Below are 23421 nucleotides of genomic sequence, written 5' to 3'. Positions count from 1 at the left end.
TGGATTTTTTTTTGATGTTCACCTGAGCAGAAGGTCTGGGACTCTTTCTTTTCATCTTATGTAAAAGACACAGCTCTGAGAATGCAACATGCCCTCTAGTTATTGTAAGCAACAGTTTAGCTCCTAGTATTCAAGTATTTCTGGGCTGGGACTAAAACCACCACATCCTGATTCTGAGGTACTCACTAACGCAAGGCTAATACAACATCTTGCTTTCACAGTACAGTCACTCTTGTTATGCAGGCAATGCAATATACACATTAACTGGTAAGGTATTGAGAGAGGTTGAGGAACAGAGGGACCTTGGAGCACATGTGCATAGGCCCCTAAAGGTGACAGAAATGTAGGTAATATAGTAAAGAAAGTATATGGGATATTTTCCACCACGAGGTGGTTTACAAGACTGGTTTATATAGCCATTGCTGATATGCTGGATTGAGTGGCCCCTTTCTGTGCTATAACCTTTCAGTGGATCTTTCTCACTTTAGTGGCCAAAAACAGCAATTCAATGACTGACCACTTTGTTTTGTTGGTGATGGCTAAAGGAAGGATATTGACCAAAATAATAAGGACAAATTCCCTCCTCCTCTTCAGTTTGAAATCCCTGCCACAGATGGACAGAGTAGTTAAGGTATTTAGCACACTTGCCTTCAATACTCAGACACTTGAGTGTATTGGTTAGGGCATCGTGATGAAGTGTACAGGATGTTGGTGAGGCCTCTTCTGGAGTACCGTGTGCAGTCCTGATCGCCCTGTTATCAGAAGGATATTATTAAATTGGAGCGGATTCAGGAAAGATTTACTGGGGTCTTGCCGGGAATAGAATGTTTGAGCACTAAAGTAGGCTTGGAGATTTTTCATTGGAGTATAGAGATTTATAAATCATGAGGGCGTAGATAAGGTGAATAGCAAAGGTCTTTCGCTAAGGTGGGGGAGTTCAAAACTAGGGTGCATATTTTTAAGGTGAGAGGAAAAGCATTTACCATTTCAACTCCCCCTCTCATTCCTTAGACAACATGTCCATCCTGGGCCTCCTGCAGTGCCATAATGATGCCACCCGTAGGTTACAGGAACAGCAACTCATATTCCACTTGGGAACCCTGCAGCCCAATGTGTCAATGTGGATTTCACCAGCTTCAAAATCTCCCCTCCCCCCACTGCATCCCAAAACCAGCCCAGCTCGTCCCCGCCTGCCTAACCTGTTCTTCCTCTCACTTATCCTCCCCTCCCACTTCAACCCGCACCTACGTTTCCTACCTACTAACCTCATCCCACCCCCTTGACCTGTCCGTCCTCCCCAGACTGACCTATCCCCTCCCTACCCCTCCAACCATACTCTCCTCCCCACCTATCTTCTCCTCTATCCATCTTCAGTCCGCCTCCCCCTCTCTCCCTATTTATTTCAGAATCCTCTCCCCATCCCCCTTTTCTGAAGAAGGGTCTAGGCCCGAAATGTCAGCTTTTGTGCTCCTGAGATGCTGCTTGGCCTGATGTGTTCATCCAGCTCCACACTTTGTTGTCTTATAAAGGAGTTGGGGGCAAGTTTTTCTCATACAGGGTGGTAGTGTGTATTGTGAACTGCCAAAGGAAGTGGTGGATGCAGGTACAGTTATGACGTTGAAAACACTTGAATAAGTACATGAATAGGAATGATTTGGAAGGATATTGGGCAAATGCAGGCAGGTGGGACCAGTTTTTAGTTCAGGAACATGGTCAGTGTGGATTAGTTGGACCCGTAGGATCTGTTCCCATGCTGTCTGTCTGTATGAAATGATGGTACAGGATCTTTAGGTGGGCAGACCATGCTTCAGTTTAATATATCAGTGGAAAGGCAGCACCGCTGATATAAATAATAATTCTCTTTACTATCTGTATTATGTGCTTCAGTCTGAACCAATACTGTGTGTGTGACCATTGATGTGGAACATCCTTCATATATGGGTGTTTATTTCAGTGACAAGCACTTGTTCTTTCTTAAAATAATCAAGTAAGTTAATAAATAATTATTTTCATATCAGTCAAATTTAGATGACAAATGCAAAGCAGGACAAAGGAGAGAAAAGTCCAGTGAGAAATCAGAGAGCAGATGAAATTTCATTGAATGTGTTGCAACAACAGTTCACAAATGAAACAAGTAGACCATAAGACATAGGAGTGGACGTAAGGCCATTTGGCCCATCAAGTCTACTCCGCCATTTAAATCATGGCTGCTGGGCATTTCAACTCCACTTCCCTGCACTCTCCCCGTAGCCCTTGATTCCCTGTGAGATCAAGAATTTGTCGATCTCTACCTTGAAGGCATCCGACGTCCCGGCCTCCACTGCACTCCGTGGCAATGAATTCCACAGGCCCACCACTCTCTGGCTGAAGAAATGCCGTCTCATTTCAGTTTTAAATTTACCCCCTCTAATTTTGAGGCTGTGCCCACGGGTCCTAGTCTCCCCGCCAAACGGAAACAACTTCCTAGCGTCCACCCCTTCTAAGCCATACATTATCTTGTAAGTTTTTATTAGATCTCCCCTCAACCTTCTAAACTCTAATGAGTACAATCCCAGCATCCTTAGCCATTCATCATACGTTAAACCTACCATTCCAGAGATCAGCCGTGTGAATCTCCACTGGACACACTCCAGGGCTAGTATGTCCTTCCTGAGGTGTGGGGCCCAAAATTGGACACAGTGTTCTAAATGGGGCCTAACTAGAGCTTTATAAAGCCTCAGAAGCACGTTGCTGCTTTTATACTCCAACCCTCTTGAGATAAATGACAACATTACATTCGCTTTCTTAATCACGGACTCTACCTGCAAGTTAACCTTTAGAGAATCCTGGACCAACACTCCCAGATTCCTTTGTACTTCTCTGACTGTAAATGAAGAGCATGCCTTACTGACAGTCCCAAAGTGCAGAATTGAGTCCAACATTAAGGATGGAAATCACTGTTATACACTGTATTTTATAACTCCAAGAATGTTGACCAGTTGAGTCTGATTTGAACTGACTGTGTGTTCTGGTCTGTCAAACAATGTTAGTTCTGTCCAGAATTAACTGAAGTCTCTCTACACTGGACAGTCAATCCATCAGTTAATGTTGCCATTCTGTTGGCTGTGATTTCACTGCTGAGACAAGGTCATGGCTTCAAGTTTCACTCCAGATACTCGAGCACAAAATCTAGGCTGACACTCCCAGTGCAGTATTGAGGGAGCTCTGCACTGACAGGAGTCCTTCAGATGATACACTAGATCAAGGCTTTCTCTCTCCCTCCGTCTCCTCACCCTACTCCAACTCAACCTGGTCTGTTTCAAATTTTTGAGTGCAGAGTACTTTGCATAGTAATATTTTTTAAATGGTCTTGATAGAGAGAGGGAAAGAGAGAGACTAGTTGCAGAACATTGTGGACTCCCATGTGAACCTTTCTTGTGTTTGCTTTCAGCATCTTCGATGACATTGGTGACTATGTGCCAACGACTGCGAAGGTTGTTCGAGAAAAGGAGCGTGAGAAGTATCGTGAGAAGGAGAGAGAACGAGAGCGAGAACGAGAGCGGGAGAGGGAAAGAGAAAGGGAGAGAGAACGGGAGCGTGAAAGGGAAAGAGAAAGGGACGAGGAGAAAAAATCCAGACATAACTACTTTGAGAAGCCAAGAGTGGATGATGAGGTGAGCTCAGATAACTTGGTGTTAACTCCAGCACAAGAACTGTTTTCAAAGGCAGTAAAGATTGTAGTACAGTCAGGGTTCACTAAAAGCTATCTCTTTGCTCAAGACCAACAGCCAACATGTTGATCCACCATGTATTCCTGGGCTTCCGTTCGGTATCTCTCAGGTGATGGGGTGTGCAGACACTCCCTACTCTCTTTTTAGGAAAGCAGCAAGGGAAGGGAATGCTCTGGGGCATTCGACTCACCACTGCACCCCACCCCCTCAGTATTGAACATATCGGAAGTAAATATAGATCCAAAACAGCCTGTGATGGGAGCAGCCAGATGGCTGAGGGGCCAAGATGCTTGAATTAGTAGGGTGAGAGAAGCAAGGGAAGATTACAAGGGCTGGATGTGGGTAAAGAAATGGGAGAAGGGGAGACTTCTGTGGTCAAGGAGTGAAAAATTGATAGCAGAGGAGGCTACAGGGCTGGGGTGCAGAAGCAGGATAGAGGAGGCTGCTGTGAGGGCAGGAGACAGGATTTATGCCAACATCACTGCACAACTTAATGACTGCATTCCTAAGTGAAGGAATCATTTAGTAAGTCATTTGCGCCCTTGACAGAAGCTTATAGAGGAAAAGTCATTTTTGTTACAGAGCTGTGAAGAAGGTTAATGGAGTTTGCAGTATCTGTCAATCCAGAAACATTTAGCAAATTCTGTAAAGCAGATTATCTATGTTTTTCTAACAGCAGCATCTATGTAGCAAAGTTTGAGGTCAAATTAATCCATAAGTGTCAGCTATATTAAGAAACTGAGCTGTTGATCGTTTTGCTTTGTCTTTTTTAAGTAATGAAAGTATAATAGAGGTCACCTATTGAGTTGTAAATATGCAAAACATTTAAGTAGTACTTAAATTCATGCAGTATTTGGCTACGAGCCAAGAACTGGAAAATTAGATTAATTTGCTCAGATCTTTGTTGACCAGCATTGACACAGTGGACTGAATGGTCTCCTTCTATGCTGTAAATGGCAATGAGTTGCTGCATTAACTCATAAGAAAGGAATAGCATAATTGTGAATGAACGAGAAACATAAAAATATAAAACTTGGAAAGGGAAAAGGGTCTGTTGGATCTCATTAATCCCACTCCTTCCAGCGTACATCTACATCTACTCTGCCATGGAATCCACAACCCATATAGTCTCTTTCAGCAGCCTTTGCATACTCACTCCTGCCATAGACTGTACCCACCTACTTTATCTCCCGAGGAAATATTCTATGTACGTACTGATTCCCAGAGTTGATGGAAAATTCCAGGACATTTATCCATGTTCACATCTGTATTCGCCCATTGCCATCTTCTGGTCAAGCATGGATCCTGTGCTATAGAATTACTGGCGAGTTCATCAGCATCAAAACATTGCAACAAAAGAATCTACTTGTAAATGCTTTAAATCTGAAGTTAAAAAGTGAAAAATGCTTGGATCAGGCAGCATCTGTGGGGAAAGAAACAGCATTTCACTGACAAAAACAAAGTTGCTGGAAAAGCTCAGCAGGTCTCGCAGCATCGGTGAAGGGAAAAACAGAGTTAACGTTTCGGGTCCGGTGACCCTTCCGCTGAACCATGCTGAGGAAGAGTCGCCCCACCCGAAACGTTAACTGTTTTTTCCTTCACCGATGCTGCTAGACCTGCTGAACTGTTCCAGCAACTTTGTGGTTGTTCCTGATTTACATCATCCGCAGTTCTTTTGGTTTCTATTTAGCATTTCACTGACTTTTTATCAGTAGTGATGAAACAGCAACAGTCTGCAATTTTAACCTCTGTGCAGAGAGAAGCTGAGGTAACCTTGCAGACAAGCACCTTAGATAGAACAGGGAAGTCTTGCTTTACTGTATCAGAGATAATGGGAACTGCAGATGCTGGAGAATCCGAGATAACAAAGTGTGGAGCTGGATGAACACAGCAGGCCAAGCAGCATCTTAGGAGCACAAAAGCTGACGTTTCGGGTCTAGACCCTTCATCAGAGAGGGGGAGGCGGACCGAAGATGGAGAGAAAACAAGATAGGTGGAGAGGAGAGTATAGGTGAGGAGCTAGGGAGGGGATAGGTCAATCCAAGGAAGACGGACTGGTCAAGGAGGCGGAATGAGGTTACTAGGTAGGAAATGGAGGTGAGGCTTGAGGTGGGAGGAAGGGATGAGTGAAAGGAAGAACAGGTTAGGGAAGCAGAGACAGGCTGGGCTGGTTTTGGGATGCAGTGGTGGGAGGGGGAAGAACTGGGCTGGTTTTGGGATGCAGTGGTGGAAGGGGAGATTTTGAAGCTTGTGAAGTCCACATTGATACCATTGGGCTGCAGGATTGACTTCACAAGCTTCAAAATCTCTCCTTGCCCCACTGCATCCCAAAACCAGCCCAGCTCGTCCCCTCCCTCCGCTGCATCCCAAAACCAGCCCAGCCTGTCTCTGCTTCCCTAACCTGTTCTTCCTCTCACCCATCCCTTTCTCCCACCTCAAGTCTCACCTCCATTTCCTACCTACCACCTCATTCCGCTTCTTTGACCTGTCTGTCTTCCCTGGACTGACCTATCCCCTCCCTACCTCCCCACCTATACTCTCCTCTCCACCTATCTCGTTTTCTCTCCATCTTCGGTCCACCTCCCCCTCTCTCCCAATTTATTCCAGTTCCCTCTCCCCATCCCACTCTCTGATGAAGGGTCGAGGCCCGAAACGTCAGCTTTTGTGCTCCTGAGATACTGCTTGGCCTGCTGTGTTCATCCAGCTCCACACTTTGTAGTCTTGCTTTACTGTTGTGTCCTCTTAGCTATTGAGTTGAAGAGGCAGAATTATTTTTGGCACTAGAGAGATGGAATATGTAGAGGCCATTCTACTTACACTACGAGGGTTGGTGGAAGCTGGGTGTCTCCAGATGGTTGCTTTGGAGTCAGAAGAGCAGTGGCCATAGGCAGAGATTTCAGCTGATGGCAGCAGACTGGAGTGAGGCTGTGGAAGGGTATGCAAGTTAAGTAGAATGTGAAAGAAGGAATGTTGTTTGCATTTTGAATAAAATTATGCCATTCATATGCACAGGGCATCTCAAACCCTTTAAAGCAAATTAAGTGTATTTTGAATTGTAGTCACTATTGTAATGCAGGAAACATAGCAACCAGTTTGCACACTGAAAGCTCTCCCAAACAGCAATGCCTTTGCCTTGATGATCTGCTAATACCAGTGAATGCAGAATGAATATTGGCCAAGGTACTAGGTTGAACTCCATTGCACTTTTGTAAATTGGGTGCCTTTATCATTCATCTAAGAGCAGGACAGACAGGGTCTTAGTTTAACTTCTGAAGGACAACATCTCCAGCAGGGCAGGGCTGTCCATTTTGTTGTGGTATTCCAGATTTGATGTTTTATCTGATATTGATGTTCAAATGATAATGTTGCAGCAGACCTTTCTGGGTTAAGCAAGACTAAATATTTTGGAGGGAAATCAGTCGAAAGTAATTGGCAATCTAAGCTAAGACTCAATGAATAATTGTATGCCATTATTGTTGACAGTGCAGTTATTCCAAAAATAATCCATAGAAAGTGTGCGTCTTGCTTTAGTTTGGAGGTTTATAATTAAATCGGTAAATGTCCTTCTGTAAGTGTGTGGATCCTGACATTCATTATATTTCTGTGTATAATAATGCCCAAGTGTACATTGCTTATTTAATGTTTACAGTTCGTAAAGATGGGTTGATGCAGGGCCTAACTTGATGCCCTTGTCATTTAGATCCCAGCTGCTCTGTGAATCTTGCATCAGTTTCTAGCCAGGCACAGCAAATCCTCAATTAACTGCAGTTATACTTTCTAGAAAGGTTTGAAAATTAACCAGTTTTAAAATTGTTGTGTCTGGAAACATTTCAATGAAAACAAAAACTGTAAAAGAACTATAAAAGGGTAAAGATGATGTAATGTATAGGTAGTTCACTAGACATTGCGTTGAAAGTTTCTGAATAAAATAATGGACACAAACAGAAAACAGAAATTGCTGGAAATATTCAGTCTAGATGACTCAAAATGTTAACTTGCTTGGATGCTGCCTGACCCACTGTGATCTCCAGCATTTGTTCTTTTTAGTGCAGATTCCAGCATCGACAGTGAATTGCTCCTTTATAGTAAGATAATAAAGTGTGAAGCTGGATGAACACCGCAGGCCAAGCAGCATCTGAGGAGCACAAAAGCTGATGTTTCGGGCCCAGACCCTTCATCAGAGAGATCAAGGGTCTAGGCCCGAAACGTCAGCTTTTGTGCTCCTCAGATGCTGCTTGGCCAGCTGTGTTCATCCAGCTTCACACTTTATTGTCTTGGATTCTCCAGCATCTGCAGTTCCCATTATTTCTGCTCCTTTTAGAGTTCAGTCTTTTTCCTATGCATTATAGGGATTTTGTGGGGTTTTTTTTGACTCTGCAGTTGTTGTTGGTTAGTTAGCATTGTGTACTATCAGTAATTCTCACTCTCATGATCCTAATTTATTTCCATTTTCTTTTCTTTTAAATAGCCAGCAGATATGGAGACCGGTGAGTATCTTTTTTTTGGGGGGGATGATTTATTAGATCCGACCAATTGGGAATAGTTCACGGAGATGGCGCTACAGCTCCATATTTGCCTTGGTGTCTAGATTATGTTATGAATGTCTCAATTTTTTTTCTGCTTTGCCCTTTTATTTACTGTACCATTTTTTTTCCATTGCAGTTTAGAATCATAGTATAACACAGAAAGAGACTATCCAGTCCCAGTGAAACTATGCCAGTCACTACGACATGTTTTGCTGGTTAAAAGCTATTAACTTTTCTGTTTTGATATAGCTCGTGTGTACTTAACTGTGGATGTGTCTCTTTGCAATGTAAATTAACAAGATAATTACCTCGTCTATATTTCATGTTGTGAAACGACCCCAGCAGCACTGAGATATTTTTCATAGCATTTGCTATTACACAGGATTCCTTTCATCAAAGGCCAGACAGCCTTTGAGTCAAATCTATCAGAGTCTGATCATCGAATAAATGTCCTCTCTGTATGCTGACTAATATTCTTTGCACCGTGGATTTTAACAAGTTTGATAAAGATTCCTGTGCCCATGCAAGCGCAGGAAATTATTCAAAAGGAACAAGAGTGTGGTTATGTCACTGGATTGTTGATTCTGAAGCATGGACTAAAGAGTCCCAGACCCACACAGTGAATGATTGAGTATTTGAATTTTTTGTTTTCAGATCTGTATGTAGGATTCTTGCTGTCTATAAAAGTGGCTAAGAAGCTGACAGATTATCAGATCAGAAGCTCATTTTGTTTAGGGAGTGAGAGCTGCAGTCCTTAGCTGTTCTGGTTTGGAGAATGCTGCCTGGTTTGAAGGGTATTGACAAGAGGAGAGATTGGACAAAGTTGTTTATTTTGACTTGAATGTCAGAGGCTGACAGGTGACTTGATAGAAGTATACAAAATTGTGGGATGCATAGATAGAATGGATAGGGTAGAAATGTCTAGGAGACATAGGTTTAAGGTAAAAGGTGAAAAGTTTACAGACGCAAGAGGCAGGTTTTTGACACAGATGGTGGTAAGTGACTGGAATGTGCTACCAGAGCACAATAGCACCATTCAAGTGGCATCTTGACAAATACATGAATAGGCATGGAAGAGAGGGTTATGGAGACAAATGTTTATAGTTTAGAAAGGCATCCTGTGTCGACAGTTTTGGTGAGATGAGGGTCTGTTCCTGTGTAGTATTGTTATTTGCTGTTCGTTATGTGACTCCAGCCCCACTCCAATGTGGTTCATTCTTAACTGCCCCTGAACTGGCACCTCAGTAGAAAAATACCCATTGCCACCATCTCATGACAATGAGGAGTGGGTAATAAATGGAAATCTCATCACAGCGCCTGTATCCTGAGAACAAAATATGTCAGTTGCTTGGAGAGAGACTGTAAGCCAGCTGCTGTGAGCGGTGAAGGAGTATCTTCGCTGAATAGCAGGGAACGCTATTGGCAGGAAATGGATGGAGCATCGCTGTGGCATGTTGCAGGATCCGAGTAAAAGCGGCCCATGTTATCCCTGTTAGAGGAGTGCTTAATCTCAAAACTAGCTGTCTGAAAATTAAATGTTCCATTTTCAGTACTAATTCCTTTACCCTTTGCGCAACTTTTACAGGGTTTTAACTTAAGTTTTTAAAAAAAAGAAGAATCACCTCAAGAGGAAATCCGATGCATCTTTGTCATCTCTTGTGTTGTCGGGGTAACTGTCGCTGCACATACCTTTTTAAAAATATCATACCGGAGCAAATGAGTCCTGAAAAATTTATTAATACTTAACTAATGCCTTTTACTTTGTTTCATTCAGGCCCTGGGTCAGCAAAGGATCTGATTAAGTCAATCAATGAGAAGTTTGCAGGAGCTGGAGGATGGCAGGGGGCCGAATCATATCCTTTCTGTGCAGCAGAGACCTATGTCTGTCCAGAGCCTCAACTTAAATACAGGGGGGAAAAAAGACACGTTTGAGGGATGGGTGTTGACCAGGGTGCTGGGGAGAACTCTTCTCAAATAGAAGCTTGCACCATGGGTCCTATAACATAAACCAGAGAAAGGGCAGATTGGTGATAATGAGAACTGCAGATGCTGGAGAATCCAAGATAACAAAGTGTGAAACTGGATGAACACCGCAGGCCCAGCAGCATCTCAGGAGCACAAAAGCTGACGTTTCGGGCTTGGTTTAACACCTCATTAGAAAGAAGGCAGCTCCACCAGAGGAGTGCTGTCACTGTATTCTACGTGAGACTGTCACCCTGGAGTGAGATTTAAAACATGAGGATATGAACATTTAACATGTTCATTTGGAATTTCATTGTTAGTTGTTGAATGACTTTCATAGGAATGATTTGATTGATTGTAATCTTCTGTGGTTGCTGAATTTAAGTTTTTCACTTTATACACAAATCTCATCACTTTGCAGCTGCCAGTCACTGCACTGACAATCCAGAGGTATGGCCTCATAACCCAGGGATACAGGTTCAAATCTCAGCATATTAGCTGGGAAATTGAAATTCAGTGATTAAATAAATCTGGAGTGGAAAGCTAGTATCAATCATGGTGACCATGAAGCTACCAGAGTGCTGTTAAAAACCCATTCAATTCACCAGGAAGGATGTCTGCCTTATTTACCCAGTCTGATCTGTATGTGACTCCAGAATCTCGACAGTGTGCTTGACTCTTAACTGTCTTGCGAAGTAACCAACCCACTCACTTGTTTAGGAATGGGTGAAATACATTTGCCTTGCTGGCAATATCTCTATTTATTAGACCAATATCCATATGTGGAATTAAACAGCAAAAGAGTGAGACATACAGGGTTTTTATTGTAAATCTGTGATCTAGGCACAAACACCAGTTTCAGCGATTCTTCTCTGGATCCTTTTCCTGTCCAGAGGCCAGCCAACCAATTAACAAACTAACATTGTGCCCTAACACTGACATCTGCACCTCTGAATTTTGTAGAGGGCTCGTTACTTACAATTTTGTTGTTTTTCACAGTTTTTGTAACCTGATTAAAATGGTGTATTCTTTCTGCCCTCTTGACCTCTTCAAAAGATGCAGTGGGTGAATAGCATTTCTCATTTACGTCTTGATTGGACTATGAGGCAGTAGTGATTTCCAACCTATTCTTAAAAGTTAGATTGGTGGGAATATTAAACATGAAGGTGCTATTTCTTTAAATTTTTATATTGAAAGAAATTATGCTGAGCTTGAAGTTTACAGTTCTTTTCCTGTAAAATTTTACTGTTCAGGCCTTAGCTTTTGTTTATTCGTTCATGGGATGTGGGCACCATTGGTTAGGCCAGCATTTATTCCCCTCCCTAATTACCCAGAGGGCAGTTGAGAGTCTACCACATTGCTATTGGCCTGGAGTCTCACACAGTCCAGACCAAGTAAGGATGGCAGTTTCCTTCCCTAGAGGACATTGTGAACCTGATGGGTGTTTCCTGACAATTCCAAATTTTCCTTTAGGCCTCCCTACAGATGCATTCACGGAAAGCAACATGATCAGTGTTTCCTTAACTGAGTATCAAGGCAAAGAGACAAGATGAGAAGAAGCGCCTTGGAGATTTCTTTGGAACATCAGACAGCTATGCAGAGTGTTACCCAGCCACGTAAGTGTTGGAAATCCCTGACATAAAACATGTAGACTAGTGTTCTTCAGAATTCCAAGGGAAACCCCAACATGTACAGTGCCAAATAACAATGTATTAGTTGAAGGAAGAAGGAAAATGAAACGTCCTACTAGAGGGTGGGTTGGTAATCAAAAGACAGAGTTAAGATAGTCAGCAAATATAAAGATTGGAGAAGAGGGGAAATAATAAGTACCATGAGTTGTTCTCATTGATAGTGCTCAAGTTGTTGTTGAGTATGCTGACCTAAAAGATGCTAGAAGCAGAATCACTAATAACGTTTAAAGAAGAATTGATTATACACTTGGAAGGGGGTGTGGGTCAAGGCAGGGTGGAGTGTCAGGGTTTGGACAGTTTGGACAGCTGTTTCAAAAAGCTGGCACAGGCAAAGCCCCTTTCTGAATTGGAAACTTCAGTCATTAGTAGAAGCCAACCTCTTAAGTCCAGAGTGGGATAAATTTATCAAACAATAAAGTAATGCACACAGTGTCCCTAGTCGAGTGTTAAGCACTCCGTCACAGGGTGACAGGGTTCCCACACACTTGAGCCGGTTGAACCACTTGTACATTGATTTTGTATTTTTCCACATTTCTGCCCTATTACAGTCTGGATGATATGGCTGTGGACAGTGATGAAGAGGTTGATTACAGTAAAATGGATCAGGTAAGAAGTTAGAAGCAAAAGTTATGCGCTACAATAGCCATATGGCTCATACTGTATCCAGTTATTAAACACTTTTCGGCAGTACTGGTGCACAGTAGGACTTCTGTGTCCATGTTCTTTGGGGATTGAAACCTGCTTCCCTGACCTGACCTGGTCTGGCGAGTTCTGGCCAACATTTGATTCCAGAGTCGCCGCAATTTTGTTGACCCTTAACTGTACAAAGGGTAATGGTACCCATACCGCATGAACATTCTTTTTAAATGGTGCCATTGTGAGAGCATCAGTACAACATTTAAGGTAGTAAAAGGCCTCAAAGACTCCAGCACCTTGTATTAAGGCACTTTTTGTTTTGATTAAAACTTATTTGCTGTTTTCCAAAAGACATTAATGGAGATGCACTGGCCTAAAGGTATTATCACTAGACTGCTAATCCAGAGATAACACGGTCTCGACCCGAAACGTCAACTTTCCTGCTCCACTGATGCTGCTTGGCCTGCTGTTTTCATCCAGCTCTACACAGTGTTATCTCAGATTCTCCAGCATCAGCAGTTCCTACTATCTCTACTAATCCAGAGACCTAGCTTCAAATCCTGCCATGCAAGATGGTGGCATTTGAATTTTTTTAAAATGAAACCTGAAATTAAACATCTAATGATGACCATGAATCATTGTTGATGGATGGAAAAACCCATCTGGTTTATTAATACCCTTTAGGGAAGGAAATCTACCATCCTTACCACTTCACTGCAGATCCACGTCAGTATGATTTACTCTTAGCCCCTGGGCAATAAATGCTGGCCTCGGCAGTGATGCCTAAATTCCATGAATGAATTTTAAAAATATAATTAATTTAATGGTAGGTTTTCTTTGTGTACAGTGTGTTTTCCGCAGGATTCATTTGATTGTCTAGGCCCACCCATTGCTGTTCTCCATCCTTCCCTCATCTCTCAATATTGTTGCCTGAATATACCACCCCTAGCCATGTCCAGCTCTGAACTGAGGTTAACTTACTCAGTGCAGAACAAGAATCAATGCACAACTTTCCCCATTCTACATGCCATCTCTACCAGCTAGTGTGCTTACAGAATAATTTCTCAGGAAATATCAGAGACAGCTGTTAATTTCTATTACTTTCCTCTGTAGGGCAATAAGAAAGGGCCACTTGGGCGCTGGGATTTCGACACACAGGAGGAGTACAGTGAATACATGAACAACAAAGAAGCATTACCCAAGTAAGCACACAGAATTCATCTTGCCAATTGCTGAAGGCAAGCTGCCATCTGTTATGAAACCACCCTGAACATTATTAAGCAGAACACAGTTGTAGACTGTCCAAACATCAGGCTGAGTGACAGACAGACTCCTAAAATTCATTTCAGTTTGAGATTGGATTTCATATTTCTCATTATGTTATAATGAGATCTGGACAGCATTCATACATGGACTGATAAGTAGCAAGTAGCATTGTTGCCACCCTAGTGCTAGGCATTGACCATCTCCGACAAGAGAGTCCCATCACTTCTCATAATAGCCAGCGGCCGTCACTGAATCCTGTACCATCAACATCCTGGGAAAACCGAACTGGGCCAACCAAATTCATGACATTGCTACAACAATGAGTATTCTGCACTGGGTGACCCACCTGACTTCCCGTAGCCTCCCTGTAGTACGCATAGCAAAAATCAGGAGTGTGATGAAGCATTCTCCACATCTCTAGATGAGCACAGCTGCAACAACACTCATGCGGTTCAATATTATCCAAGACAAAGCAGACCAGTTGACTCCATGCAAATTGTTCACTCCCCCCCACCACTGGTACGTCCTGGCTGCAGACTGTACTATTTTCATAATGTACCACAGCAATTTTCCAAAGATTCTGAGGCAACACCTCAACGAACCTGAAGGACGATGTGGGCAGTCACCCACCCATTTTCGTGGACGTAAATCCTTGTTCCTGTACCATCAGTGCATCACCCTACCTCAGCAGTGCAGAATCAACGTCAATATTTGTGGAACAAAATTTAACAGTGTTGGTGAATTGGGAGCAGGATTATCATAAACCTCACTGGAGAGAGTGCAGACAAAATATTTCAGGACATTGCATGGGCTGGAAAGTTTTAGTTATGAAGGGAGATTGTACAGACTGGAGTTATTCCTCTTGGAATAGAGGAGATTGAAGTGGGACATGATTGAGATGTATAAAATATGAGGGACACAGGTAAGGTAGACAGGAACTTTCCCTATGCTGGTAGGATTAATGACCAGAAGTTAAAGGGTTGAGATTTCGAGGGGACGCAAGGATTCTTTTTTACCTAGATGGTGTGGGGTATCAGGTACTGACTGCCTATAAGGGTAGTAGAGGTAGATCTCCTCATGACATTTAAGAATTTAGTTGTTAACTTGTGATACCAAGGCAAATAAGGAAAAGAACCAAGTTCTGAAAAATGAGATTAGAATAATTAGGTTCAGAGATAATGGGAACTGCAGATGCTGGAGATTCCAAGATAATAAAATGTGAGGCTGGATGAACACAGCAGGCCAAGCAGCATCTCAGGAGCACAAAAGCTGACGTTTCGGGCCTAGACCCTTCATCAGAGAGGGGGATGGGGGGAGGGAACTGGAATAAATAGGGAGAGAGGGGGAGGCGGACCGAAGATGGAGAGTAAAGAAGATAGGTGGAGAGAGTGTAGGTGGGGAGGTAGGGAGGGGATAGGTCAGTCCAGGGAAGACGGACAGGTCAAGGAGGTGGGATGAGGTTAGTAGGTAGCTGGGGGTGCGGCTTGGGGTGGGAGGAAGGGATGGGTGAGAGGAAGAACCGGTTAGGGAGGCAGAGACAGGTTGGACTGGTTGTGTGGTGCAGTGGGGGGAGGGGATGAACTGGGCTGGTTTAGGGATGCAGTGGGGGAAGGGGAGATTTTGAAACTGGTGAAGTCCACATTGATACCATATGGCTGCAGGGTTCCCAGGCGGAATATGAGTTGCTGTTCCTGCAACCTTCGGGTGGCATCATTGTGGCAGTGCAGGAGGCCCATGATGGACATGTCATCAAGAGAATGGGAGGGGGAGTGGAAATGGCTTTGCAGAACACCTCCGCTCAGTTCGCAACAAACAACTGCACCTCCCAGTTGCAAACCATTTCCACTCCCCCTCCCATTCTCTTGATGACATGTCCATCATGGGCCTCCTGCACTGCCACAACGATGCCACCCGAAGGTTGCAGGAACAGCAACTCATATTCCGGCTGGGAACCCTGCAGCCATATGGTATCAATGTGGACTTCACCAGTTTCAAAATCTCCCCTTCCCCCACTGCATCCCTAAACCAGCCCAGTTCATCCCCTCCCCCCCACTGCACCACACAACCAGCCCAGCTCTTCCCCCCCACCCACTGCATCCCAAAACCAGTCCAACCTGTCTCTGCCTCCCTAACCGGTTCTTCCTCTCACCCATCCCTTCCTCCCACCCCAAGCCGCACCCCCAGCTACCTACTAACCTCATCCCACCTCCTTGACCTGTCCGTCTTCCCTGGACTGACCTATCCCCTCCCTACCTCCCCACCTACACTCTCTCCACCTATCTTCTTTACTCTCCATCTTCGGTCCGCCTCCCCCTCTCTCCCTATTTATTCCAGTTCCCTCCCCCCATCCCCCTCTCTGATGAAGGGTCTAGGCCCAAAACGTCAGCTTTTGTGCTCCTGAGATGCTGCTTGGCCTGCTGTGTTCATCCAGCCTCACATTTTATTATCTTAGAATAATTAGGTGCTTGCTTCTGATCACTGCAGACACAATAGGCTGAACAACCTTTTTCTCTCTCTCTGCTGTAAACCTCCAAGACTCACGCAAGCTTAGCCCAGCTGTGACAAGTAGCAGATGAAACTTAATGACTAAATGAAGAACTTTATGAAGTGATATATTTTTCTTGGAAGAATGATAGTACGCAATATAAAATATAAGAGTACAATTTTATAATGGGTGCTGGTAGAGAAAGACTGGGGATATTTGTGCGTAAATCTGTGGCTGAACAATTTGGGAAAGTGAGTTAAAAGGCCCACAAGATCCTGAGCTTTATAAATAGAGGCATTGAGTGCAAAGAGGAGTTGTAGAAAATTTTTCTGAAACTTAAGTTCTATGTTCTAACTTATCCACAGCTGAAGCCTCCCCTGTCGATTGATATTGGTACCATCAGTGAGGAGGCATACTAATTTCACTCACTCCTGCTCTCTTGCCCTTACCAGAGCTGCCTTCCAGTATGGTATCAAGATGTCTGAGGGACGCAAAACCCGACGCTTCAAAGAAACAAATGAGAAAGCAGAACTGGACCGACAGTGGAAGAAGATCAGTGCAGTATGTAGTGTCAATCTCAAATGATAACTCATGGCCAGCTAAACACAGGCAGAGAGAATCCCCGCTGTTCATCTGTTCACAATTGCTTCGTTGTTGGTTCAAATATACCTCGAGCAAAAACTGTATAAAATATGTTAGTAAAATTGCAAAGGATCAGTAATTTGGTACATAAGGAGGGTTAGATGGTACAGTGGGTTAATGGACTCATTGCAGATATGAATCTGGTTTCTGGAGTGATTAGTTGTTATTGGGTTATCATGTGTATCTCATCTCTTTCAAAGAGTGTGCTGGTTGGTATTGCAAAGTTGATCATGTTGAAAGATGCAGTCTTAGGTTTATAAAGTTACTGTATGCTCAAAATGTTTAGTCAGTCTGTATTTTGTGAAATAGCTTTCATAAAAGAAGAGCGAAAGATCTCCAGATGCTGTAAATCAGAAACAAAAACAGAAATTGCTGGAAAAGCTCTACAAGTCTGGCAGCATCCATGGAGAGAAATCAGTCAGTGTTTCGGGTCAAGAAACTGTTCTGTGGAAGGGTCAACAGACCTGAAACGTTAATTCTGATTTTCTCTCCACAGCTGCTGCCAGACCTGCTGAGCTTTTCCAGCAATTTCAGTTTTTGTTAAAGAGCGATACAACATAGGGACGGGCCCTTTGGCCCAACAAGCCTGCCCTTCTAAACAAAAAAAATTTTGCCTCGCCGCTGTCCATAATCCCTCAATTCCCTGCCTATTCCTGTAATCCAGGGAAAGCGGGAAAGAACTCAAACAAAAATTGTGAAGGCTTAACGGGGCCAGGAAATGTTTTTGGCAAACATGATTTAGGAAAATCCTGCGCCATTTTATTCATATACAAGGAGCAAGAGGGTAGCCAGGAAAAGGGTAGGTCCACTCAAGGACAAAGGGGAGAATTTATGCACAGAGAAGGAGGAAGTAGGTGAGGTCCCAAATGAATACTTTGCAGTAGTATTCACGAAGAAGAAGGGCATGTTGGATGGTGAGCCTCGGCAGGGTTATGTTGATATTATAGGCGTGTCAATATTAGAAAGGTGGTATTGGGTGGTTTGAAAAGCATTAAGGTAGACAAGTCCCCAGGATCTGATGGGATCTATCCCTGAATGCTGTGGGAGGGAGGGCTCAAAATTTTTGGGGTCATGTATGAAATCTTTGTCTTATCTTTGTTCACAAGAGGTCCCAGAGGACTGGAAAGTAGCCAACAACATTCCTTTGTTTAAGAAGACAACAGGGGTAATTTGGGGAAATTACAGGCTGGTGAGCTGGGGTGCTGGGGAGAATATTGGAGAAGATTCTTAAGGATAGGATTTACTCGCATTTGGAAAGACATGCTCTTATTAACAATAGGCAGCTTGGCTTTGTGGGGGATGGCCATGTCTCATAAATTTGATTGAGTATTTTGAGGAAATGACAAAGATGATTGTTGAGACGAGGGCGGTAGATGTTGTCCAGATGAACTTGAGCAAGGCTTTTGACAAGATCTCTCATGACTGGCTGATGCAAACGGTGAAGTTACGTGGGATCCACAGGCATCGGATCAGTTCATTATTGTTTTGTTTCCCATTGATATCACACTAAACAACTTTACAAAAGTAAGATAAAGACTACAAACATCTTTTTGTTTCACCTTTAGATCATTGAAAAGAGGAAGAAGTTGGAGGCAGATGGGTAAGTGGTGCTTTCAGACATAAGATATTCCACTTTTCTTCATTTCATCCCCTTAAGCAGCTGACTCTTGCTGGTTTCTGACTTCTGCATTGTTGGTGTGCCTTCTGTAGTCTGCCCAGTTGGTATTGTGTGTGAGAATATTGGCAGCCCTTTCAGCCACATTACAGCCTAGCCTGATTTCCCATTATGTGTTGCACTCCATTAAGCAGCACTTTGCCAGCTGATAAAACCGTACAGGTTTCAGTTGGAGTTGGAGACTGTTCGGCCGGCTTGTATCTGTGCTGACTCTTTGCCAGAGCAATCATTCACTAATTCCACTGCACCCATTCTGTCCTCGCCGATCATGTTTTCAGTCTACCTCAAATCCTGAGTAGAATCCTGTCCAGCAGCTATCACTGGATTGTGATCAGAGGCAGCTGAGCCCTAATGCTGCTCTGACAATCTCTGTAGTATCTGAAGGTTTGCTCTCAGATGTTTTGGGCTCTCTGTGGCTCCGTGTGCAATGCACCCCCATCAACAAATGCCTGGTGAAATGTAACTGTTATTAAAAGTGTAAAAGGATATTTGGATAATTTAGATTAGTTTTGTGTGCCTAATTGAGAATCTCAAATTAACCACTTCAAATTATTTACTTTGGATGCTTTAAATGCAACAGGGACATGCTTTCAGGCAAGACTGCAACTCCTAGTTAATGGATAATACCTAAGTTTATTAAATATAGACAGAATAAAACAAGACACATTTATGTAACAACTAATGACAATTTAATTGACAAACAAAAAAGATCTGAAGAAGCCCAGACAGATTTTCAAATCAATGGCCAATCCATAACCTAGCAAGTTGACAAGAAATATATCTAGTTTTCATACTAACAGAAACCCAATTCTGAGGCAGAGTAAATAAAAAGCAAAAGAACTGCAGAAGCTGTAGATCAGGAACAAAAGCAAATTTGCAGGAAAAGCTCAGCAGGTCTGGCAGCATCTGTGAAGAAAAAAATCAGAGTTAATGTTCCAAGTCCGGTGACCCTTCCTCAGAACGGTTCTGAGGAAATCACTCATGCTTGCTGGAACCCTAAGAACAAAAGAACCCCCAAAAGCTGGGTTAACATAGATCCACAACCAGGCCCTGGGTTGCAATTTACCCCAATTTAATCTGTCCATATCTCTCATTGCCTTAAACATGAAGGCAATGAAATGTTTTAGAATGATGTCCTTGTCTTTAAAATTAATGTAGCTCCATTCATCAGTGTCTCTACCATTGTAAGACCATCAAGGTGTCTAGTTTCTTACAGTCTGTTCAAATAGTATTTTACATAAAGCTATTTGGTTGGAATTAATCAAATTCCATCCTTTATTAACTAATTAATAACTTGTAATTAATAACTTATACTTCAATAATAGCATAACTGGGGCACTACTTTAATTGAGCACCTTTTGCTGGGTGGTGACTGCTTTTTGGTTATTAGAGTTCTGAAATTGAGTCATGGCTACATTGTATGGCAGGGCAAAATGGCTGCTTGTTTAGCGAGGCCAGTGGTGTATGTGTAATGTCGGAAGACCCTAAAAATGGCAAAGTTGAACAAACTCTATCAAAACCTATGTCATCTTACAAAATATGCTAGTTTATTCTTTTTGACTGACGGTTGTAAAATTACTTTTAAAGAATCAAAAATATATGTGCAGGCGTAACAGTTTTCTGTTGGTTTTAAAAAAGGCACTTCACGCAAAGGTTCTGAGTGATGGAGTACCATGAAGGATCTCTCCTTCTTAACCTTGCGCTTTGCCTGAGGGATGGTGGCTGTGAGGTTAAACCACCACCACTCATCTTTCTCTAATGAGATTGCAGTGCAATGGTCTGGTAAGATTACAGCATCTTTATACCTAAGCTGGAGGAGTTGGACTGGGTTGGGGTTAGGGTTAGGTCAGAAGTCACCTGACAAAGAAGCATCTCTCCAAAAGCTTGTGATTTCAAATAAACCAGTTGGATTATTACCTGGTGTCACTTGACTTGTAACGTTATTCCTGGTAAATTGATGAGTTCATTGATAAAGGTAGACAGAACTAACTGGGTTATTATCTTTCACAGTCCCAAGATACTTAACGCTTTACAGTCAACTAAATACTTTTCAAGTGCATTTGCCATCAAAATGTACGAAACGAAGAAAGCAGCTTTTTCGTCAGCAAGGTGGCATGCTGACCTGTTTCACCCATCTTGTTTGAAGAATGGACTCTAGTCGGGGCATTCTGCACTGTCCCCTCCTTATGTTCCAGTAGAACAATGGAATCCTTTACATCAGTCTGAGAGGGCAGACTCTGTTTGATGTTTCATCTGAAATGTCAAACCAGATTGTCGTGCTCAAGTCTCTGGAGTGAGATTTGAACCTGAGACTTTCTGATTCCAAAACAACATGACTACATAGTCAGTGTCAAGGCTGGAAACCAAACTTCAGAACTGGAAAAGTGAAAGATACATATGTAATTTTGACTTAATCTTGACTCCCAGAAAGTCGTGAGTTTGAACCCCATTCCAGGAATGGAGCACATAATCTACAGTGATACATCATTGCATTTTGCAGGGATTGTTATGCAGTCGGAAACACCAATGAATTTTTTTAAAGTGAGATTCCACTTGCTGTTTCAGGTGGAAGTTGAAAACATCACAACATTATTTTGAGTAGGAATTCTCATAATGTCCTGGCTGACACTCATCTTCTAAGCAATACTTTTAAATCAAGGTAACAGGGTGTAGAGCTGGATGAACACAACAGGCCAAGCAACATCGGAGGAGCAGGAAAGCTGACGTTTTGGGCGAGAACCACCTTAGAAATGGTGGAAGGGAAGGAGATTCTGAAATAAATAGGAAGAGAGAGGGAGGCGGATAGAAGATGGATAAAGGAGAAGATAGGTGGAGAGGAGAGAGACAGATCAAAGAGGCGGGGATGGAGCCAGTAAAGGTGAGTGTAGGTGGGGAGTTAGGGAGGGGATAGCTCAGTCCAGGGAGGACGGACAGGTCAAGGGGGTGGGATAAGGCTAGTAGATAGGAGATGGGGATGGGGCTTGAGGTGGGAGAAGAGGATAGGTGGAGGAAGGACAGGTTAAAGAGGCGGCAACAAACTGGGCTGGTTTTGGAATGCAGTAGCAGGAGGGGAGATTGTGAAGCTTGAGAAGTCCACATTGATACCATTGGGCTGCAGGGTTCCCATATGAGGTGCTCTTCCTGCAACCTTCAGGTGGCATCATTGTGGCACTGCAGGAGGCCCAGGATGGACATGTCGTCTAAGGAATGGGAGGGGGAGTTAAAATGGTTCGCGACTGCAAGGTGCAGTTGTTTAGTGCGAACCAAGCATAGGTGTTCTGTAAAACAGTCCCCACGCCTCCGCTTGCTCCCTGATGTAGAGGAGGCCACATCTGGAACAGCGGGTCTATATTATTTGTTGCATTACTGCTTGCTATTGAGTGTGGCACAAAAGTGTGACATGAGTCATAAATGGTGGTTATTTAATTTAATATAAAATGATGTTCTGTAAAAGCAACAAGATGATAATCTCTAACTTGCAGAGAAAATACAATACACAAATGGGCCAATTAGCCCAACTTTGTCAGTATCTGTTCTCCACGTGTACCTCAGACCAACCCTCTTCACTCCATCAATAATACCTTCTATTCCTTTCTCCTTCATGTGTTTGTCAAGCTTCCCCTTACCTGCAGGTTAAATTTTAATGTTTAGACGTTTCTACAATTGTCCTGGGGCTGATGTGCCTGTGGTTTCGTGCATTTGAGGTCTCTACTGTACTCCAACCCTTGAATAATCAACATTCACTGGTTTTATCTCTTGCTATTTCTGTCAGCTGCCATATATTCTAATTTTATAAAGTATGACTGATCTAATTGTCTACTTTTTTTGGTTCTACTGATCCCCAACTCCCTTCTGGGGAACTTTTTTCATTAACTCTTGCTCTTGACCCTCATAGTTTGAATCCCATGTGCTCCCAAAAAATGTTATTTTTGAAGATCAGGATTTTGCCTCTTTCATTTGCTGAGCGATGAAAGATTAATCTTACTTTCTATTTTGTTTGACAGCGTTGAGGTGAAGAGACCGAAATACTGAGGCTGGCATGGTGTTGCTGTTCGTACATTCCATGATTTTGGTCGCTCATTGACAACGATTTTTGAGAGACTGTGGAAAGAATTTTTTCTAATGTCTTCTACATCCACATCAAGTAAAAGCAGGAAATGAAGTTATCCCAATTTGAAATAATTAAAAAGCCAAATCATCTCGTCCCTATTAAACTGCAGCAGGGATGATCTGCAATGATTTTCATTTTGAAACATTTTGACGTTCGAGAGAAGTCTTTTGGGGACGGGAGACGTTTAAAGATGCCTGTAACAGAAATCTATGTGTACTTTCTGTGTAGAGTTTGACCTCTTTACATTTCGTCTGTCCTTTATGCATAGAAAGCTTAACAGATTAAAATCTCTGTTTAATTATCGACATGCGAGTCATGGGCGGTTTGTGGCCAATGTTCCAAGGTTCCTTGATCTATACTTTTTTTTCCACCCAGAGGTTAACTTTACACAGCATTTAAAGCACAGATCTGCAGCACAGCTTTGTGAACTCTAATGAAGTTGAAATCACTGCTGTACATCACTGAAGGAATGCAGAAGAGATCAGAAATACTGCAGACAGCAGACCATCAGCACCTGATAGAGCAGTCATTGACCAGTCAGTTATTAGAGTGTTTCTGATAAGCACTCTTCACAAAAATTGTCTAAGTCTCTCTGCCCTCTTACTCATTAATGCTATAGATTTTGCGGATTTCCGTTTTCAGCTTGCCAAAACCTCCATGCCCCTGGAAATATGTATCTTCATACAGTGCAGGATCATTCAGCCCATCATGCCTGTG

General features: G+C 42.9%; 1 protein-coding gene across 1 annotated transcript in view; it reads left to right on the top strand.

The window, feature by feature from the left end:
• Window positions 1-23009, top strand: part of ik (IK cytokine) — a 47127-nt gene extending 24118 nt beyond the window's left edge. Inside the window, exons 12-20 of the mRNA XM_059650547.1 lie at window positions 3431-3653; window positions 8179-8197; window positions 10011-10089; window positions 11734-11814; window positions 12438-12495; window positions 13639-13727; window positions 16729-16837; window positions 18484-18518; window positions 22598-23009. Of these exons, the coding sequence (XP_059506530.1) occupies window positions 3431-3653; window positions 8179-8197; window positions 10011-10089; window positions 11734-11814; window positions 12438-12495; window positions 13639-13727; window positions 16729-16837; window positions 18484-18518; window positions 22598-22625 (721 nt within the window). The 3' untranslated portion in view covers window positions 22626-23009. The remainder of the gene's footprint in view (window positions 1-3430; window positions 3654-8178; window positions 8198-10010; window positions 10090-11733; window positions 11815-12437; window positions 12496-13638; window positions 13728-16728; window positions 16838-18483; window positions 18519-22597) is intronic.
• Window positions 23010-23421: the final 412 nt, after the last annotated feature.

Source organism: Stegostoma tigrinum, chromosome 13 (genome assembly GCF_030684315.1).
Source record: "Stegostoma tigrinum isolate sSteTig4 chromosome 13, sSteTig4.hap1, whole genome shotgun sequence".
Taxonomy (NCBI): Eukaryota; Metazoa; Chordata; class Chondrichthyes; order Orectolobiformes; family Stegostomatidae; genus Stegostoma; species Stegostoma tigrinum.
Note: the sequence above shows the minus strand (reverse complement) of the source record. Positions and strands in the feature narration are given on the sequence as shown.